Source organism: Phaethon aethereus (genome assembly GCF_964289735.1).
Source record: "Phaethon aethereus genome assembly, chromosome: 3".
In the NCBI taxonomy this organism is placed as follows: Eukaryota; Metazoa; Chordata; class Aves; order Phaethontiformes; family Phaethontidae; genus Phaethon; species Phaethon aethereus.
Genome location: NC_138576.1, coordinates 34,950,545 through 34,968,774, shown reverse-complemented (window position 1 = coordinate 34,968,774; position 18,230 = coordinate 34,950,545). Strand labels below are relative to the sequence as shown.

Below are 18,230 nucleotides of genomic sequence, written 5' to 3'. Positions count from 1 at the left end.
ACTACATGGGAGTTGACGTCATAGAGGACAGGTTACAGGCTGTAAGTAAAATTTGGAGTACGTGGAACAGCCACTGAAGATCCACTCTGAACTTTTCTTCTACGTACAGCATATCATACCTGGACTGAACTCGACTTCTGGGACTGTCATTTGTTAGTGAAAACAGGCAATGAAAGTGCACGTAGCATTTCCCTGGATTTAGGAAGGAAGGAGATCATGAAGCTCTGGATTGTACCACCCACTCACAGCAGTTCTGATGTCTCTCTAACACAAAGGTCAAGGCCAAAAGCTTTTTCTCTGTGCAGAGAGGGATATTAAATTTGCATTTCAATACAAAATTTAGAAAATTTACTCATCACAAGGAAAATAACTGTCTGATTATATGACAGGGATTACAAGTTTACTATCTTTGCATTTCCCCTGAGTATGATGTATAAGGCAGTACTGCATTCTCAAGGGAAAACCAGGAAGGAACTAAAGCTGATTTATCTGTGTATTATAATCCCAGCATCAGCAATGAGTTTTTAAAAAGCAACAAGTCCCTGGGAAATGAGACCAGCACACAACTTATCTGTCCTAGCACAGTCTGCTACTTCGTTCCTGAAGTCTTTCCATATGTGATCCCTATTCATCAGAAACACCATAAATTAAATAATAGTTCAGCGTGTTCTTTTGCTGCCATATTTTCTGTGCTCGGGGGGGGAGGAGGGGATCAGAAATGCTGAACTTTATTTATTTCTCAGGATTAGAAAGGAAAAAAAAATCCTAGTATTGGACACAATATCCAAAGCCACAGAATTTATGAAATTGAGGGCTTTTTGCAACAGTATGACAAATTCCGTATTTAAACAGATCACTGCCACCACACAGAAGCAAAAATATAACATGCTTTTTGTTCAGAGATTTACCATGTTTAATTATTCATTTTTTTCAGTAGCTTAACCATGTATTCAGATAAAGTAATAAACAAAAGTGTTCAAAGTGAGGCAATATTATCTTTATGTTATTTTTAAATTGTGATCAGGTATCTGTGGAACATGGAAAACTAAAAATCAAACAAAGTACGTAATCTTTGCTTCTCTAATAAAACTTAGTGCCAAATTGTGCTCTCAGGTAAATTTCTATAAATTTCTTACATCCATAAGGGCATTACAATCCAAGGGCATATTTCTGTGTTTAAAAAGTGCAAAAGATCAGGAGTTGTTCTCATGTCTTAAAAAGCTCAGCACACTCCAAAAGGAGAGCTGGTGTCTGGCTCTAACATACCACCCCGCTGACCTGGTGCAAGCAGATGCAGCATCACGTAACTCCAATAAGCTGATTTGACTTCACCAGATTGTAATTTGTAATTTTTTTTTTTTTACTTTAATTTACCTGCTTCAGTGAATGAGAGCACAATTTGGTTTCTTTCTCGGTGAAAAGGAAGCCAACCAAACATAACTTTCACCAGGCCTCAGTTTTTGGCCCCAGATTTCAACATACACTATTACAGCAATCAAAAGAACCATAGAAATTACTTATCATTTTACTGTTCCTTAACACATTTCACACAGTCCTGCAGTGAGCAGAATCACAGATGAACCTCAGAACATACAGAGAGCACGCACAACTACTACACTGGACATGAAAAGGAAATTTTATTAAACATGTTTACATAACATGAGTTTTAAGTTCATTTAAAAGCACAGGGGAGTGTTAAGACAAGTGGTCAAAATAGAAAGATACTACCGAATTATCACTAGTTGTTTTTTTGGCCACTAAGACAGAACAGGATCTAGTAGTAGTGCACCAATGCTTGAGTTCTTCCTGCTCAGCAGGTCGAGCAGTAACCAATCTGCGCCCTATGGAAAGATGGGCAGAATAATTCCCACGTGTTGAGTAATAATAAATAGTTCACTTGGTGCAGGCAGTATGTCTATGAATTAAAATCTAGTGTGTACACAAGTTTCTACATGTGTTACAGGCCCACAGTAGGAATCTACACCAAAATAGTTATTAGAAGGAATTTGGTCCGTACTACATCACGTTTTCCATAGGGTAAAAAATAAAGTCCATCTATAGACATTTAGCACCAGACTCACAGACCTAGCCTGGCTAAAACCTGCAAAATGTCTATAAGAAAAATGGATGGCTTAGATTTCTTGGTTACTTCAGTATCATAATTACGAGCAAACTGTACAAGTACATGCAACATACAAGCTGGCCTATGTAGAACTAACATACATTATTAAATGACCTTTTTCATCTCTTTTTACAAAACGTGCATGCAGCTTTGAACAGTTCCAAGTCATGCTGCTCTATTTTTGTGATCACAAAATTGAATGGCCTGTAAAAGGAGGGGAAACATATCAATGCACCTGCAGGAATCTGCAGTTGTTCGCACATTTACAGAATATCACAAGGGATTTCAAGGCCAAGAACTCAAATGAATAAAAAGCAAATTGAAATTTGACTCTTTTTTTTTTTCTCCAAAAAGTAATATATCTTGCGTTAAAAAATCAAGCCTTGTGCTTGCATCAATCTCAAAGAAATGTAAACTAAAATTTGATAAAAACATTAGTAAGTGCAGAATATTTCAACTGGAATTTCCAGTGAAACACTGAACAACTCATACCATGCTCTATCCAGGGCAGACAGGTGCGTCTGAGGTGACACACATCAGAGAAGCCTGGGTACAGCTGAAAGTGTCATATGCTCAATCCATTCCTGGTCAACATTTTGGGAAGTCAAATATACATTTATACACAGAAACGTAAATATTTCCTCTCCATTTCTAGGAGGAAAACTGCATTACCAGTAACATATTCAATGTCAAAATTAAGACTAAAGCTGCTTTATACCAGTCCCCAGCAGTAGTTGCAGAATTCTTCAAAATTCTTCCATGCAAAACATCATAAACATAAAAGTTAGTATATATAATGCAAACATATCTGCTTTTTACAAAGGAAAAGTGGCACTGTGATGATTATTTATTTTTAAGAATATAACTTAGATTGGTCATTTGTTCTGGGTTCCCATGTGAGAGACTTGGAAGTGCCAGAACTGAGAAACGATTTAACTCGCTGAAATTGTAACTGTGGCTGTTGAACACTTTAACGATGCTTACAGAGATATGCTTCAGCCCTTTTTTGTTTAGTTTAGAAAAAGAAAGGAAGGGTCTCTGTTCGTGTCATGAGGACTTCTACAAAACTAGCAGAATCACATGGCAAAAAACTAGTGGAAATAACAAGTACAGAAAAACTGCTGAAACACCAGGAAGGTAACGCTGCTTGAGGGCTCTGTCAAAATGTGAAAAATATAACATTGTTAACAGAGTGAGAGCTTCCAGTTTGGCTCATTTTTGACTTAGTTTGAATCTACAGGTCCCTTTCTCTCTTTTTTTTTTTTTTTTTTGATCATTATAAGCATCGGCGATAGCTGCTAAGAAATTGGCCATATACCTTTGTTCTGTCAATTTAAGCCACCTCTCGACAAACATGTATTTTTGGATAACTACTACAAGCAAAAACAGAAGTGATTGTCTCTCCCCAACAGTGTTTTTTGATCATGTGAATATCTGGTTCCAATTGTTATGCTGGGTGATGTTTTTATTAGACAGCACCTGCTACTACGATCTAATGCAGGGAGGCCCAGTTGAACTTTCCAGAGATGACTGGGAAGCCCTGCGTGTCAGGGGAGTCAAGGTTGGATCCACTAGAGATGAAGGTGGAAATAATTTATACCAGCCTATTACCACACTGGACAGATCCAGTTCCTCCAGAAGGATCTGGGCAACTCCCATGAAGCATTTGTGGTCCATTCGGCCATAGTCTCCCCAAACTATTACCTGGAAGAACATAAAATACAGGTTCAGCATCGTTCCCAAACCCATGCTTATTATGTCCAGTCCTGCTGTATTTTGTTATGTGTAGTGTAAGGAAGATGTTATTCTTAAGGGTGAATGATTGCTCCCTCTTGTGGGAAAACCTAACGGCAGGACACGAGCAAGGGTCAACAGAAGAGGAATGTTTAATACATCCAGACATTTCACAGGTCTGAAACCACAAGCCACAAGGACATGTTTGTTGGTATTTATAAAATTAAATGCTTTTTGAGTTGGAACGGGTTATGCATATTGCTTAAACTTAAGTAAACATTCAAGTGCTTCTCCAAATGATCACTTAAAACGGGATTAAGAAGCAACTGACCTGAAGGACTTTACCCTGTGGACTTTCATCAAAAACCAGTGTCTGTTGGTACAAAGGATCGAGGGTCTTCCGTGCAATTCTTGTCTTCTTCTTAGCTATACATGTTCCATTTTCCAATAAATACACTTTGACATACGGAGCTGCAAACAGAACATCACAAATTTTATCTTTGGATTTAAAAACTTCTACACTGCACATCTGAGCTGGAGGACAAGTGCCTTAAAAGGGAGCTGAGTGGAAAGAAAATGATACATGCTATCTTCATTGTATAATCTGAATACAATTATATTTATAAAATAAATGACACAGCCCATAAGAAATCAATTTCATTTTTATAAACCTTGAATTTAATGATCTAAGATGTTACTAACAACAGGTCCATTTCATGTCTGTCATCTTAAAAACACTTCCCTTTGCCAGCAATTAACTGTCACTGATAGCTACTCTGGAGTCTCTATGTATGTTTAGCGGTCAGAGGACCCTTTTGGCAAAATGTTATCCAAAACAACTGTTCCAGTTATGGTAAGCAGTGGTTGTGGTGGAGATTATATATCTCTTCTAATAATGATTTCTATAAAGTAACCACAGCTTCCATAAATGTCCTTCTAAAATGATACAATATTAAATCTCATTCATTATACAAATTATTGTCACTGGCACTAGCATAAACTGCTGTCTTGAAGCACTGTTGCACACAGAAGACCATGGCATGTGGGTCCATTAAGCTGTTTGCTCAAAGCGCTTTCATCTGTTCTCCATCTCTTTTTGATGTGGAACAAACACAACGGACTTCACCTACATCAACAAAGCCCGTCTGAGATATACGACTTGCCCAAGATATGCAGAAATACTTCTGCAAATGTTCCTTCCAGAATGGATGTTGAGTTGCGGAAAATCATTCCTTGAAAGGTAGCATGCAATTGGCACATGCGAGGTGGTAAAAAGTAGACATTAGTAGCAAGGATATACCCATGCACACATTCCTTGTTGAAAAGCAAACCATAAAAATGCAAATGTAGTGACAGCTAATGAGGAGCTCAAAAAGTCTCTGATCCCCAGTTCATCAGTGTATTTCATATTCTTGTCTTCTGTTCTTTTTTTTTTTTTTTTCTTACCTGGGGTAGATTTGGAGCCAGGTTTTTGTGTGAGGCCACGGGCTCTAATGACTTCAACTTCCAGCTGGCCCTTTTTATCCACCATTCCAATCTGGATGTCACCTGAGAGGGAGAAGAAAGAAGCCCACATTTTGGAGAGGCAGTATCGCCCGGGAGATAGGGTGTAAGAGTGAGAAACAGATTAGTTTGTTACTAGTCTGCTGCATTAGCGTGCTTGTCACCTCTTCTCCTGATCCCTTTAATTTCTCTGTCCTTAAATCAGGACTTAAAGATAAATACTTAGGGAGCACGGTGCCCTCTCTTGGTGTACAGTTTATAACAGAGCTCAGTATTTCTGATCCATGGAGGCAGGCAGACTTACAGCAACACTATGTATGGTATAACCACCACACCTTTAATTTTGCACTGGTGAATTACCTAGAGACTTCCTACCTAGGACTGTTGCCCCAGTGTGCCGGTCACTGACATGCGCTTCCCGAACAGTGATCCCACACTCAGAGAGTCTAAAACCCAAACTCATGTTCAGAAATCCCCTCAGCTGGATGTTTCTGCCTCCAAGCTGAGATGCAAGAGCTGGCAGTGCAAAGGGACATTGTCTGATGTAGCAGGACTGATGGTAGAGGCTAACTTTGAAACCCTCTGTAACTACCATTGTCTGACTGGATCCTCAGCCTGAGGCAGAGACACCAACCAGATGAGGCACATCATAGTCATAGCACAGCTTCAGAGAATGGTGCCCTGCCCTCCAGGAGCTTAAAAGAGGTCTTCTTCTGCAACAAGTACAGAGTTGACAATTTTCCTGTTTTTATCAGTTTTCCACACCCATTTTTGGTGTGAATAAAATGATGTAACATGTTAAAATAAGATGCTAATTCTGCTACTAAGTAGTCAAACTTGTTACCCTGCCCGAGTTCTGACAGATGACATTTCCTGCAGAAAAAGGAAACTGCTTAGTCCAAGACCAACCACCATTCTGATTGAGATAATAAAATGCAAGGGAAGTCAACTATGGGCTGATGCTCAAAGCATTGTGTCTCTATGGTTTCATACACCATGGAACCAGCTAGGTAGAAATCTAACAGGCCACTTAGAATAAAAAATGCAGAGTACGACATGGGCAGCTATCTGACACTTGTGCATTTAGATAGGTATAAATAAATACATGAAACACCTGAGTATGGATATATTTGACTTGTAAACCCTGATTGTCTAAAAAGCACAGCCAAAAATAGGCAGTCCTGAACTATAGAAATCGGGGTCCAGATTTAGAAAGACAGCATTTTGAAATTAATTGGGCATGAGACTTTCACATGCTTGTCTAACAGTATATTAAAGCAGTGTTTTTACCTTGGTACTTGAGGTATGACAGAGCAGCAGGGAAGGCTTTTTTAATCAATCAAACTTTGCTTGAATAAACAGAGTTCTGTGTTGCGCTAAGAATAGTTCACAGGAAAATTCCAACAAGACTTTTTAGAGCACATCTCTGTATCACATATCCAAAATAAAACATGCGATACCAGAAGGGGGAGTGGTAATACAAACGTTTTCAAATTATCACTAGTGAAAGGATGCAACGTAGAAGGTCTCCTGAAAATTGTTAAAAAACATTACTGAGTGCTGTTTTGAGGGGCCAAAATTTGTGCCTTTAGTAACTAACTAAAACAGTTCTAAGAAGTGAAAATAAACATATTAATTAATCTGCAGAAAAATATTTAGCCAGAAAACAAGATTAAAATAAATAGATGGAAGAAATCTAGACCCTTATATTCATACCAATAGAGTCACTTAGATTTTCATTGGGCAAATCATCCCACAAATACCTTCGCATTCAAAACAAAAAAGAATTTATTTAACAAGTTTGGTGCTTATTAATGCAATAGAAAAGTAGCAGTTATTTGGACTTCACAGCAACTTTTGCCTTATGGGGTACTCAAAGCATTCTCAAGAAAGTTTCTGTCTCCTTCTGCTCATTAATTGGGAGGGGAACTCTCTCTTCTGCAATTTTTCTTTCTGTTTCTCTCTCCTTTTTCAGAATTGTCTCAGTAGCCCTTCCTGAAGTTGATTCTCCCAAGACAGCTGTACTGAAGCATTGGCTGCTTATAATTTCCAGCAGAAGTACAGTTACAGTAGTGGATCAAGGACTACTCACTTAACATGCTACAGCATGGATAAGAATTGCTCATATATAAGCAAAAAATGATGAAACCTTTCCAAAGATACTTAAACAGTACTGTGCTGTTGTACTACACTCATACTCTAGTCATAACCAAGATAGAGCTAATGCTACTATAGGGAAATCCAGACCGGTATGGAATAGGGAAGGCTGCACATAGGCCCAGGCAGCTGCTGTAGTAAAGGATTTAGTCTCTTTCATGACAAACACCAGCTTTATCAGCAACTGATTATTGGGCATTGCGAATGAGGGCAGAAGTTTCCCATTACTTCATGATGAACTAGGCTTGGACAGGTGCAGAGTTTGGTCAGAAACTGTCACATCCAATATAATCTGTGGCAAGTAAATACAAACTCTGAACAGCTGGGATATTGCGGTGAGCTACAACTGGAGAAGCCACAATAATTTCGAGTGGGAAGTAAACTGCAATCCCCATCTTCAGATTGCAAATGAGATTAGCAGACACCTCACATAGGGAAAAACTACTGTTTCTCACCCCATTTTGGGTGCTAGAAATACCAATGACTGCATATAGGACCTTCATGCTTACAGTGAAGGAAGTCACCTGTAAAAGTCTGGCAGTGTGTGCATTAGTTAATTGGTTTATTATTAATTTAACAGAGGAGAACATATTATTCTTACCCATGGCAGGGGTTGCTAGCGTTTGTCGGCCTACTAACTGTGCAGGTCCAAGTCCGTCGAGGAAATCACTAAACTGACTGTCAGCGCCCAGCCGTACTCCAGGAAATATTAAGCTGAAGCAAAATAAAAGCTGGTTAAGCATAAGAACAGGATTAATTTCTATTGTCCTACAGCATTTACCTTGAAAGTACTACTTATACAAGGCAAGCAACTCAGGATATGCAGCCACAAATTGTTCTGCAGCATCAGGAACGAGCTGTTTCCCACGGACCCCAAAGAAGTGTAGTGAAATTCTGCACATGGACCCGAAGTAGTCCATAAAGCAGTTCTTGCTAAGGAGTTCTCCAGAAGCCGTGAAGAGCCTGACATGTGACAAAACTATGAGTGACCTTGTATGAGAAAACATAAAAAGCCTCATGAAATTTAATAGCCTATCATTCTTCATTCTTGAATGCTTGATTTACCTTGTAATACTGTTTTATGTCTACACATACATCCAAACCCCATCCGCATCAGTAGAACAAACAGGGAAAACAGATGTATACACTAAATTAATTTGATTGTTTCAGCTGTTTAATGAAGCAGTAAACTGGCAGGTAGTACTAGTGTTGGTTAGAGCTAAGCCTGATGCCACTCCCTAGCCAAAACATGCTGGTAGCCACATCTGGATCTACAGTTGGTACCCACAGGACACAAACTAAATGGTAATACATTGGCACAGAATATATGGACTTTTCCAAGCTGCTTTCTTGTATTCCAGAATCTATCTTTCTTTTTAATAGATACACAATCTCCAAAAAATAACAAAAACAAACAAACAAACCAAACAAAAACAAAAAGGAGAGAGAGAGAATGAGCCACGGTGCGGAGACTCATCTTTGACTGCCTCATCACAATTATGAGGAACACAAGAATAGACTCTGAACCAAGTCTAGATAGCATCTTATCTGGCAGGCCACCCACCATTCTGTATCTGCTTCCCCCTCAAAGGAAATTCCCTATTAGACTGTTATTAGACTGGAGAAAATAATCACAAAACTTGTACTGGAAACATCTAGTGTGAAAATCTTTGATTTCTACAGGTCAGGATTATGTGCTCCAGTCATTCAGTTCACAATGAAAATTCTCTGCAAACTCCAGTAAGTTCGAAAGAAAAGGCCCATTCCTCTCTTCCAGACTAACTGATCTTACTACGCCTGCATCAATGTATAGACTGCCTGAAACTAAAGCTGGCCAGAAAATATCACAGAGTGCTTTTCACTAGAAAACTCTGATTTACCAAAAGATAAGCTTTTCACAGCAGTTTGGTTTTAAATCATATTTAAGAAGGTTTCTGTAGATGGAGGAGGAAAAGAACCTTAAGGTTTCCAGTTCAATCATCAGCCCACCAGTTACAACATTCACCTAACCATGAGATGCAGGTTCAAGCCACTCACCCGACCCAACAAGACACACAGCCTTCTCTCCCCAGTGGCACTACTCATTCACTCTTGCCCCTGCTATGAGAAGTTTCTTGCTCATTTCTTTGCCCTTTTTCCCCAAAACGCCTGTTACATTTTTCTATGGAATGACTAACAACATTGAAAATCTTCACTTGAGAGCCTTCCCACTTTTCAGACACCTGTAGCTATACAAATAATGAAGGGTGTGAACTACTCTATTCACCTCATTGTACATTAATTCTCATTCGTTAAACTCAGGTTATGGGTCAAGCAGAAGAATGTAACATGGTACCAGGGGTATCTACTGTAGGACTGCATTCTCAGCTCATTCACATTCTCAAACACGGAAGGAAAAGTAGCTTGTGCAAACTTAACAGAAGCATTTCCTCATTGTCGTCATTACCCATCTACAGGAATGTCAAGAGTGAACTGAAGACAAAACGCTAATGCAACCAAAGTCAAGCTCTTGCTGATTTTGATGGGAATCTCACAGGAGACAGGAAAAAACTAGCAAACAGCTTTGCTATTCAAATGTAGGAGAAGTCTGAATACAAGGTCAAAAACTGATTCGTGCTCACACTGGAAATAACATCTGAAGTTAAAGGTGACATTTCTAACATTTGAAAAAGGCCCAGAAGAAGGAGGGAGAGGATTTTAAGATCAGCTGGCACAGTGCATGTACCCCTGATTATGTGATGCAGTTGTGCAGCTTCCCCTTCACCTTGCAGTTGTGTCCAGTTCATGTTCTAAAAACTGGGCAGTGATGCACATAGGGGAAGTGATTATACAGTACAAGATTGTTTAACTGGTCATCTTTCTTACAGAAAGTGTCACAGAATCTCCACATTTAACATTCTTCATTCATTGTGAACTAAACCCAGAGCTGCTTTAAACTAACGTTATTCTATCAAACTCAAATAAATTCACAGAGGATCTGAGGATTTGATCTATAGCTAAATCACAGAACCATAAAAAACCAGAAGACTTTAGAGATGTTTTCTAAGCCACAAAGTACAGCGCCGCGATGAACAGAGCCCTCTGGCATCCCTTTTATCTATAGCCTTGTGGTTTGTGGAATGTTTCTCTTCCTGCATTGCAGTAAGATATATTTAACTGTTTCACCTGAGTTTTGTTATCCGCCTCCTTTGGCCCATTCTCCTGGGCTTCCCATCAGAGTCACTGATAGATATTGGTGGTATTCTCACTTCACTGGCATTTCTTTACCCTTGCCAGGGACTGGAATAGGGATGTGGAGATCACGGACATTAGTTAAGGCTAAGGTCAAGTGTGAAATGGGTTTGAAGTCAGGAAATGAAGTTGAGTAGAACGAGGAGCTGGTAACTCTATCAAACCAAAAGTCTGGGACAGAAACATAGTGAAAAGTTAGGGAGCTGGTGCCAAAAGTATGGATTGGAAAAGCAGGACAAGCGTGGTCAGATATGAAGAAATCTATTGTATGAGAGAGCTGAGAGACGTAAGGAGACTTATCAGAGGCAGAACTGGTGCTGGGGAAGAAGAAGATGGGGAACAGGCACAGGAGCTAAGGAGGCAGAAACAAGATGTAAGATACAGGTAGTGTGACTACCAGCTTACGGTAGCCCACTTTACCTTGAAGATTGACCTACTTCTAGAGGATGATTTTCAAACTAAGTCCCAATAGGCACAGCCAGACTGCTATATGTCCCAATAAGGAGCAAGCACCCCATTTATGTTCCAGGGTTGCTCTCTTCACTGCCTTGCTCAGAGGCTGGTTCTCAAGTCAACAATTTACAGCTCTACCTTGCAGTTTCTCTCCTTCAGATGCCTGCTGTGACCTCCAGATGGAGACCCCGGCCACCCAAGACTTGCCAAATCCGTTTACATACTCTGAAGGTGGAGCAAAGGATTAGGCTGTTCCTCTATGAACATCCTGAAAAGGTCTGAAAAGGTCCTCACTGTCAGTGCTGAGCTCTCACTCCTCCCATATTGCTAACCAGGGAAACAGGTTCCCCCAGCTCACCCTTAGCAGGGTCCAGTTTATTGGGCCCTTTGGCATCGTGATGAGTGACTGGTCCCTTACAGACTGACACTCCAGCCTAGAGAGAGGAAGGAGGATGGCAGGATGAAGTGCTGAAGGGTAAAGGTAATGTCCTATCATAGGATCATACTGGAAAAAATACCAGGGTGTTTTACTTTTGTCCCTCACAACTTGCTTAACTACTTTGTTTTTGAGTTATTAATAATGGAATCTTTTTTCTTACATGAGTCCTGCAATTGTTAGCAGAATCATAGAACGGTTTGGATTGGGAGGGACTTTTAAGGATAATCTAGTGCAATCCTGCTGCCATGGGCAGGGACATCTTTCACTAGATCAGGTTGCTCAAAGCCCCACCCAACCTGACCTTGAACACTTCCAATGATTAGGCATCCACAACTGCTCTGGGTGACCTGTTCCAGTATCTCATCACCCTTGTAAAAAAATGAGGGTGGTGAGATCATCTGATGATGGAGAAACTGCACCTTTACACAGCTCCTTGCAACCACCACGGCTGCCCCTGGCTCTTCGTACCTTATACAATGTGCAGTAGCAATTGTGGTCACACGGTAAGCACAGAAAAAGATGAAGTCAAGGAAGTCCCAGTCTCCCATTTTTTCCAGGTTTATAGGGTGGATTTGTCTACCCTCAGTTTCTCCTTTTGTGGGGAGGCATCTTCTAAGAATTCCCTAGTGACCACTGTGTCTTGGCACACATAGTAGAGTCCCACTGAGAGCTGTGAAGAGGCTGGAGTATTCACACACACTTTTGTGTCAAACCTGCCTTTGTTCTCCTTTCCTACAGACCGAGTCATTCAGCAGTGAATGAAAACAGCTGCCCCATTGCCCACGGTTGTCTGCCTGATTTCAGCTGATGGGGCAGCTGGACTCTGGGTTTACAATTCTCAATAAGAGACTTGGACCAACTCCAAACTAAACTCTCTCTGTATATACTGAACAGAGCTTCATATCACAGGGGTTTACATACAACATCTGAAGTTTAACTCTGAGTTAATCCAAACATAACTCAAAGAAAAAATACCCCTATGTTTTGTTTTAAATAACGTTGTCTGAATTCAGTTGTCTTTTGATGAAAAAAATGCTTCAGTGGGTGACAGGGAAAATGTGAATCCCTAAGAAGTACTCTCTCAATTTCCATTTTTAAGAAATTTGTGTTATGTTCCCGAAATAGTTCAGTTTTGCAAATGTTTCAAGAGGAAGAATCTGTACACAAAGCTATGCCCATCAGCCAGAGCTGGGACCTCTGTTCACATCCCACGTTTTCTTACAAAGACAAGACATTTCTCCTACATTACTGATGTTTTTAATGCTACTTACTTGCCCTCGGAGCTGTAACTATTTATGCTGCCATCAGTGGATTCCCGACTTGGCTGTCGAACCATACGACTTCTCATCTCTGCTGCCATTCCTGTCTCTGTGCTTCTCTGTATCGTGCTCTTTAGCTTCTTGTTGCCAGCCTCTGAAAGCAGAGAAAAAGAAGTGGCAGTTAGAATAACAACTTAGACCAAAGCCTTTCCTTGCAGTTTTCCCCCAACAAGTGATATGACTTGACCATTACTATTTAATAATACAAAAAGACTATTCTGATCGAAGATGGAATGTATCTTCCTCAGTTGCAAACTGGTGAAGACCTCTCTCTAGAAGGGCTGCAGCCTAGGGCAAACTTCAGAAATCAGATGTCTTATTAATAACCTCTATACAGTCAGAATGTAGACAAAATGACTGTGATAGTGTCTGCTAACATACACTTGGTAAGGAGTCTCTAGCCACCTTGTCAGTTAGGTTGGGTGACTACAAAAGAAGTTACAACTCTCACAGGAAAAGAGAGGGAAAAAAACCATTCATGCATTCAACAGAAAAATGTTAAGTAGAGTACTAAAATATTTAGTATCAAAAATATAATAATGTGTTTTGACCCAGCAAAATCTTACTTTTCACCACAGAAATTCTTCAAAGTAAACAATGAGCTTTACATAACTTCTCATCTCAGCACTTCCTAAGTAGAATTAACTCTTTGGAGAATCCATGTGGAAGATGATGGACTTCACAGAGTCTAGGCTTGCAACTGAACACTAGGGAGCAAAATCTTGTGAAATTATTTAAAGAATTGATCCATTTGGAAAAGCTTCCATCACACATTCCTTAAAACGCAATTTGAGTTCCACCTAGAAGGTTTTGTGTTACCCTTGAGCAAGGAGAGCTTCCGGTCCTTTCCAGGGGTGGTTATGGGCTCAAGGTGCAATGGCTGATCTACAATGAATTCTGCTGTCGCATGGCAGAAATTAGGCTTCTAAATGACGACACTCATTCTCAGACCTTTAACTGAAATACTTCCACCAAAGTCTCTGTGTGATGTAACAGTATGCGTTGCCTTCAGACTCAGTGTCCTATTTGTTTTCATTTAGTTCAGCCTGTCATTCAACGGGCAACATTATTTTCTCTCAGGAAGTCATAGATTTGATAAAGTTTCACGTAAGTATATGCAAAACCAGTCTCCTGCATTTTCCCCTTCATTTCAGTGCTCCTTCATTTGCTCTCTGCTAAGTCTCTGCTTCCTTTTCAGTCTGCTCAGGGGAGCATCTGAAAAAAAAAAAAAAGTTTCTTCCACCTCCACCTGTGTTAGAGACTGAATTGCTCTGAAAATTTTTTCATCTTCCCGTTTCACATGGGCATGGTTGACGTTTGAAGCTGACAGATCTTGACCTCTCTTCGCATAAAGGCTATGATTTGGTATCCCCTGCACAGCCTGCCCATCGCTCAGGAAGATTAAACGTGCCGGTGAGAATAGCTGGCCCTTGCTCTTTGGGTCTGCAGAGCTGGAGGAGGGCAAGGAGAAACCACATGGGAGAGAGCAGCTCCCCCTCTCCTGGGGTTATCACAGTAACCTCTCTGGAGCTAGCAGACAGAAGACACGGCCAAAGCAAAAAAGAAATAAGTTATATATTGGGCTAAGAAGAGGCTGCGCCACAGCAAAAGAGGCTGTGGTTTTCCTTTCAAGCCTTCTGGCCCAGGGATTGTTTATCTATGGCCACCCAGAAGCAGAGAAACAAATGCCTCTGAGTGGAAGAAATCATCTGCTTCCACAGATCCTTTACTCTCGTCTGAGGCCAACAGCGCTGAGGTTTTCCTGCGGGCCACTGCAACTGCAAATTCCCGGTCCTTGGTCAGCTGAAAACGCATTATTGTGTTGCTAAACGTGAGGTAAGACTAGGCTAGACAAGGTACACCAGGCAGACCAGGCTCCACTCTTAGACAGTGCAGGTGGCTGTGGAAGGTATTTGCTGGAACTTCAGTGACTCCGTATGTAGAAAAAAACCCACCACATTTTGGACGTGAGCTTTATCTTTAAAAATAGATGGTGTGCCCAGCATATCAATGCTGAAAGGTAAGCTGAGCATCAAAAATGAATCAAAAGGCAGCCCAGGAAGTATAACCCACATGCAGAGCCCTGTGCCAGAGCAGGATTCTCACATTTTCAGTAGCCATGCATTTGCCACTCATGTTGTTTTGTGCTTCTCTCTCTTGCTGGGACCTCTCTGCGAGTGCCTCTGTTTCCATCTGCTCCTACAAAGCGGGTGACATTATGGGGTTTACTCCCTGCCTTTTCTGGAGCCAGCCAGATCAGGCAGCATGACCCAAAGGATATAATATGGTAGAGCCTGAAATGTGGGCAGCTGGACAGGGTTGCCTGTGAGTATTCACGGCTCAGGAAATGGGAGTGATGAGACGTAGTTACAAGATCATCATGCCCTTGGCACAAATTGGGAAAGACATGTTGCTCTGGACCACCTGGACAACATGGTGGGTGCAAAAACTTAGGTATTAGACTGTTGGGAAAGCATCATGAAGAACATATTCGTAGAAATAATCACTGTAAAAAAATCCATAGACTAAATTACAGATATGATCATTTTAGCTTTGAGCAACAGTAGAGATTGAAAATAGCAAGTTTTTTTTTTGAAAGAGTAATTTTATATTATCATGGATAACATCCATATTGCTGCTTGAACATCTTTGCTCCACAGATTTTAAATGCACAGACTGTGAAGTAGGAATCCTTTTACATGGCCATAAGCAAGTCCACAACCTTGTCTCACTGTGCTGCAAATACCAGATTGTCTTTTTCCGAATACTTTTCAAGTCACTGCTCTTTGTGTCTTACTGTGCTGGATTCAATTTCTTTTTTCTCTTGTCAACATTTTTTTTCAGGTTGAAGATTAAAAAAAATTCTTTTGCCTCCTCTTGTAAGTGCTACTAATATCCACAATGTTTCTTGGGAAAACTAGAGTCTTCCTGCACGTTTCATTTTATAACCTCAGTCCTAATATTCTGCAGTACAATCAGAAATATAACATAAAAGTAACCCAAAACAAAATGGTAAAACACATGAAGAGTTTTATGGCATAAAGGGAATTGCTTTGGCCCATGACTAAGAACCAAAAAGATGTTGCACAGGTTTTGCAAGTTTTAACCTTGGTCGGTTATGCATATTATAATTTTTTTCATCCACTTATAGCAAAAAAAGTAATGAGAACATTTTATCTTGTTGGTGCACTCCTGCAAACTTCTCAGTAAAACCCCATTCTGCAAAGGAGGGAGGTGCTTAGCACACAGCTGAGGTGAGAACTGCTGTTATTTCTTGAGGCACCCCAGTAATGTGAAGTGACTCTGGGGTACAAATTCCAGTCCTGCATTGACTGCACAATGAAATACTGGATCCCAACAACTACCAGTGTTTCTCCTGCTCTTGATAATATTTTTTTTTAAACTTTAATTTTCATCTTGTATGACTTCTAATCTAGCAGTTCTGCATATATCTTTGGAACCCTGTCTTTATACAAGCAGTAAAAGTTCATAAAATATTTAAGTTCAGTATCTATGCTATGATACATTGAGAAGATTTTCTACTCTTGGCTGGGTATCTATTGAAGAATGAAGATTTTTATTCGTTTGATACGTACAATTAAATTTTATAATATATTACAGTTATTTGCCCACACTGTGTAAATTACCCTATATTCATTGTGCAGACTGAAGATAAACTGGGTCTATACTGAACACCATTTAGGGGCAAAATTTACTCCAAAATGGTCTATATGCTTCTGTCTGCCATGTCAATTGTGTAAGGCTTTCTGCATGCAGAAATGCAGACCCATGTGCATAAATTGCGTCTAAACACATAGTTTAACAGGTACAAGCTAGAGAAAAAGTATTACAGAGCAACTGTAATGAACATTTTTGCAGATTTAATAAGGATCATAAAGGATCCTTATTATGCAAAAGGATCATAAAGCAGCCATCTGCAGCTACAAAAGATACACAGCTTGTAAGCATTCTGCAATTCATCAACTGCCTTGTTGTAGCACCCTGTTACAACACACTGATGAGTGTATGCAATGTGCTATTTCAGCCTACCTATTATAAATATAGCCTATAGTGATTGCTTTTTAGTCTGGCAAGAAACTGGTCCCTAATTTTGGTTTTCTCAGACTAAAGCAAATTAATGGAGATCCTGATCTAAGTGATGTTGAAGAGCAAAAGGAAAGCTTGTTAGTGTATGTACTAACATTTGCACAAAGTATTAGTGCAATTGATGTGTCCCCAGTTTCTGTACTCCCTAATGACTTTCAAGTATAGCATCCAGGAGCAAAAAGTTATTGACAAGAGAATTGTGTTGGCGAGAAAGGGTCAGTGATACTATCTATAGAATTAAGATGGTCTGCTAGAGACACCTCAAGGCTAGCTTTGTGTTTCTAAAGGCATCCATTTCAGAGAGGACAATGCCAGGACAAACACCTCAGAATGACTTGTATCCATGATGGCCCTTAGCAAAGGCATGACTGCACAAGCCATCACCATTGGCCTGGCTTTTTCTCTGGGCTCCATGTGGTGCCTGGAGGCAACCACTACATTTTGCTCTTGTTTCAGTATAGTAAGCCTGAAATAACAGGAGGAGCTGCGCCACATCCTGCTGGAGTAAAGCTTTTATCCTGTGATGCCAAGGTGTGTATTACATGCCAGGGGACATACAAGAATACGCAAGGACACAAGCTTGGTGACTCAGTCAACAGGACAACGTCAGAAACCTCTGTAGGGCAGGAGACAATCCTGACATGGTCTTCTATGCACTGCCTATAGGAAGAGGTGCCTTGAGTGAGCATTGCCCAGAATCATACCTGAGGGCAACTAGTTGGTTAGCACCCACAAAAAGAAGCAAATTTATACACATGCAGCATCTGGGTATGTGGCATGGAAAATTTGTGACCAGTTCAAAGGAACACTCCAGAGAACAAAGCATACACCACTGCTAAACGCACTCATGAAAGGGACAATAAAAAGAGTACTAATTCTCAATGGCATCGCATGACTCAAGGGCAAATTATTCACAGTATCGAGCATGCTCATGCATCCAAAGCAAGCCTAAAAGGACTACAGCTCCAAGCCAGCTCTGACTGAAACCTGGCAGGACTGTGACCATATCGTTGGTTTGCACACTGACTGTGTGAGACACCAACAAGATTATGCCAGCTGGAATAGTAAGGCTCATCCTCAATTCAAAGGACTATGAAAAGAAAAGCCAAGGGGCACATTTCCTTCTGGTCCTTTCTGATGTGTTATTGATTTTACAACCTTAAAT

General features: G+C 40.3%; 1 protein-coding gene across 9 annotated transcripts in view; it reads right to left on the bottom strand.

Annotated features, from left to right (window-relative positions):
• Positions 1–3,002: 3,002 nt before the first annotated feature.
• Positions 3,003–18,230, bottom strand: part of RIMS1 (regulating synaptic membrane exocytosis 1) — a gene marked incomplete at its 5' end in the record, with an annotated part of 337,770 nt that continues 322,542 nt past the window's right edge. For all 9 annotated transcript variants that reach the window (XM_081997758.1, XM_081997761.1, XM_081997759.1 and 6 more), the window contains 5 exons: positions 3,003–3,826; positions 4,188–4,327; positions 5,303–5,404; positions 8,118–8,230; positions 12,911–13,052. In XM_081997758.1, coding sequence (XP_081853884.1) covers positions 3,608–3,826; positions 4,188–4,327; positions 5,303–5,404; positions 8,118–8,230; positions 12,911–13,052 — 716 coding nt within the window. In that variant the 3' untranslated portion in view covers positions 3,003–3,607. The remainder of the gene's footprint in view (positions 3,827–4,187; positions 4,328–5,302; positions 5,405–8,117; positions 8,231–12,910; positions 13,053–18,230) is intronic.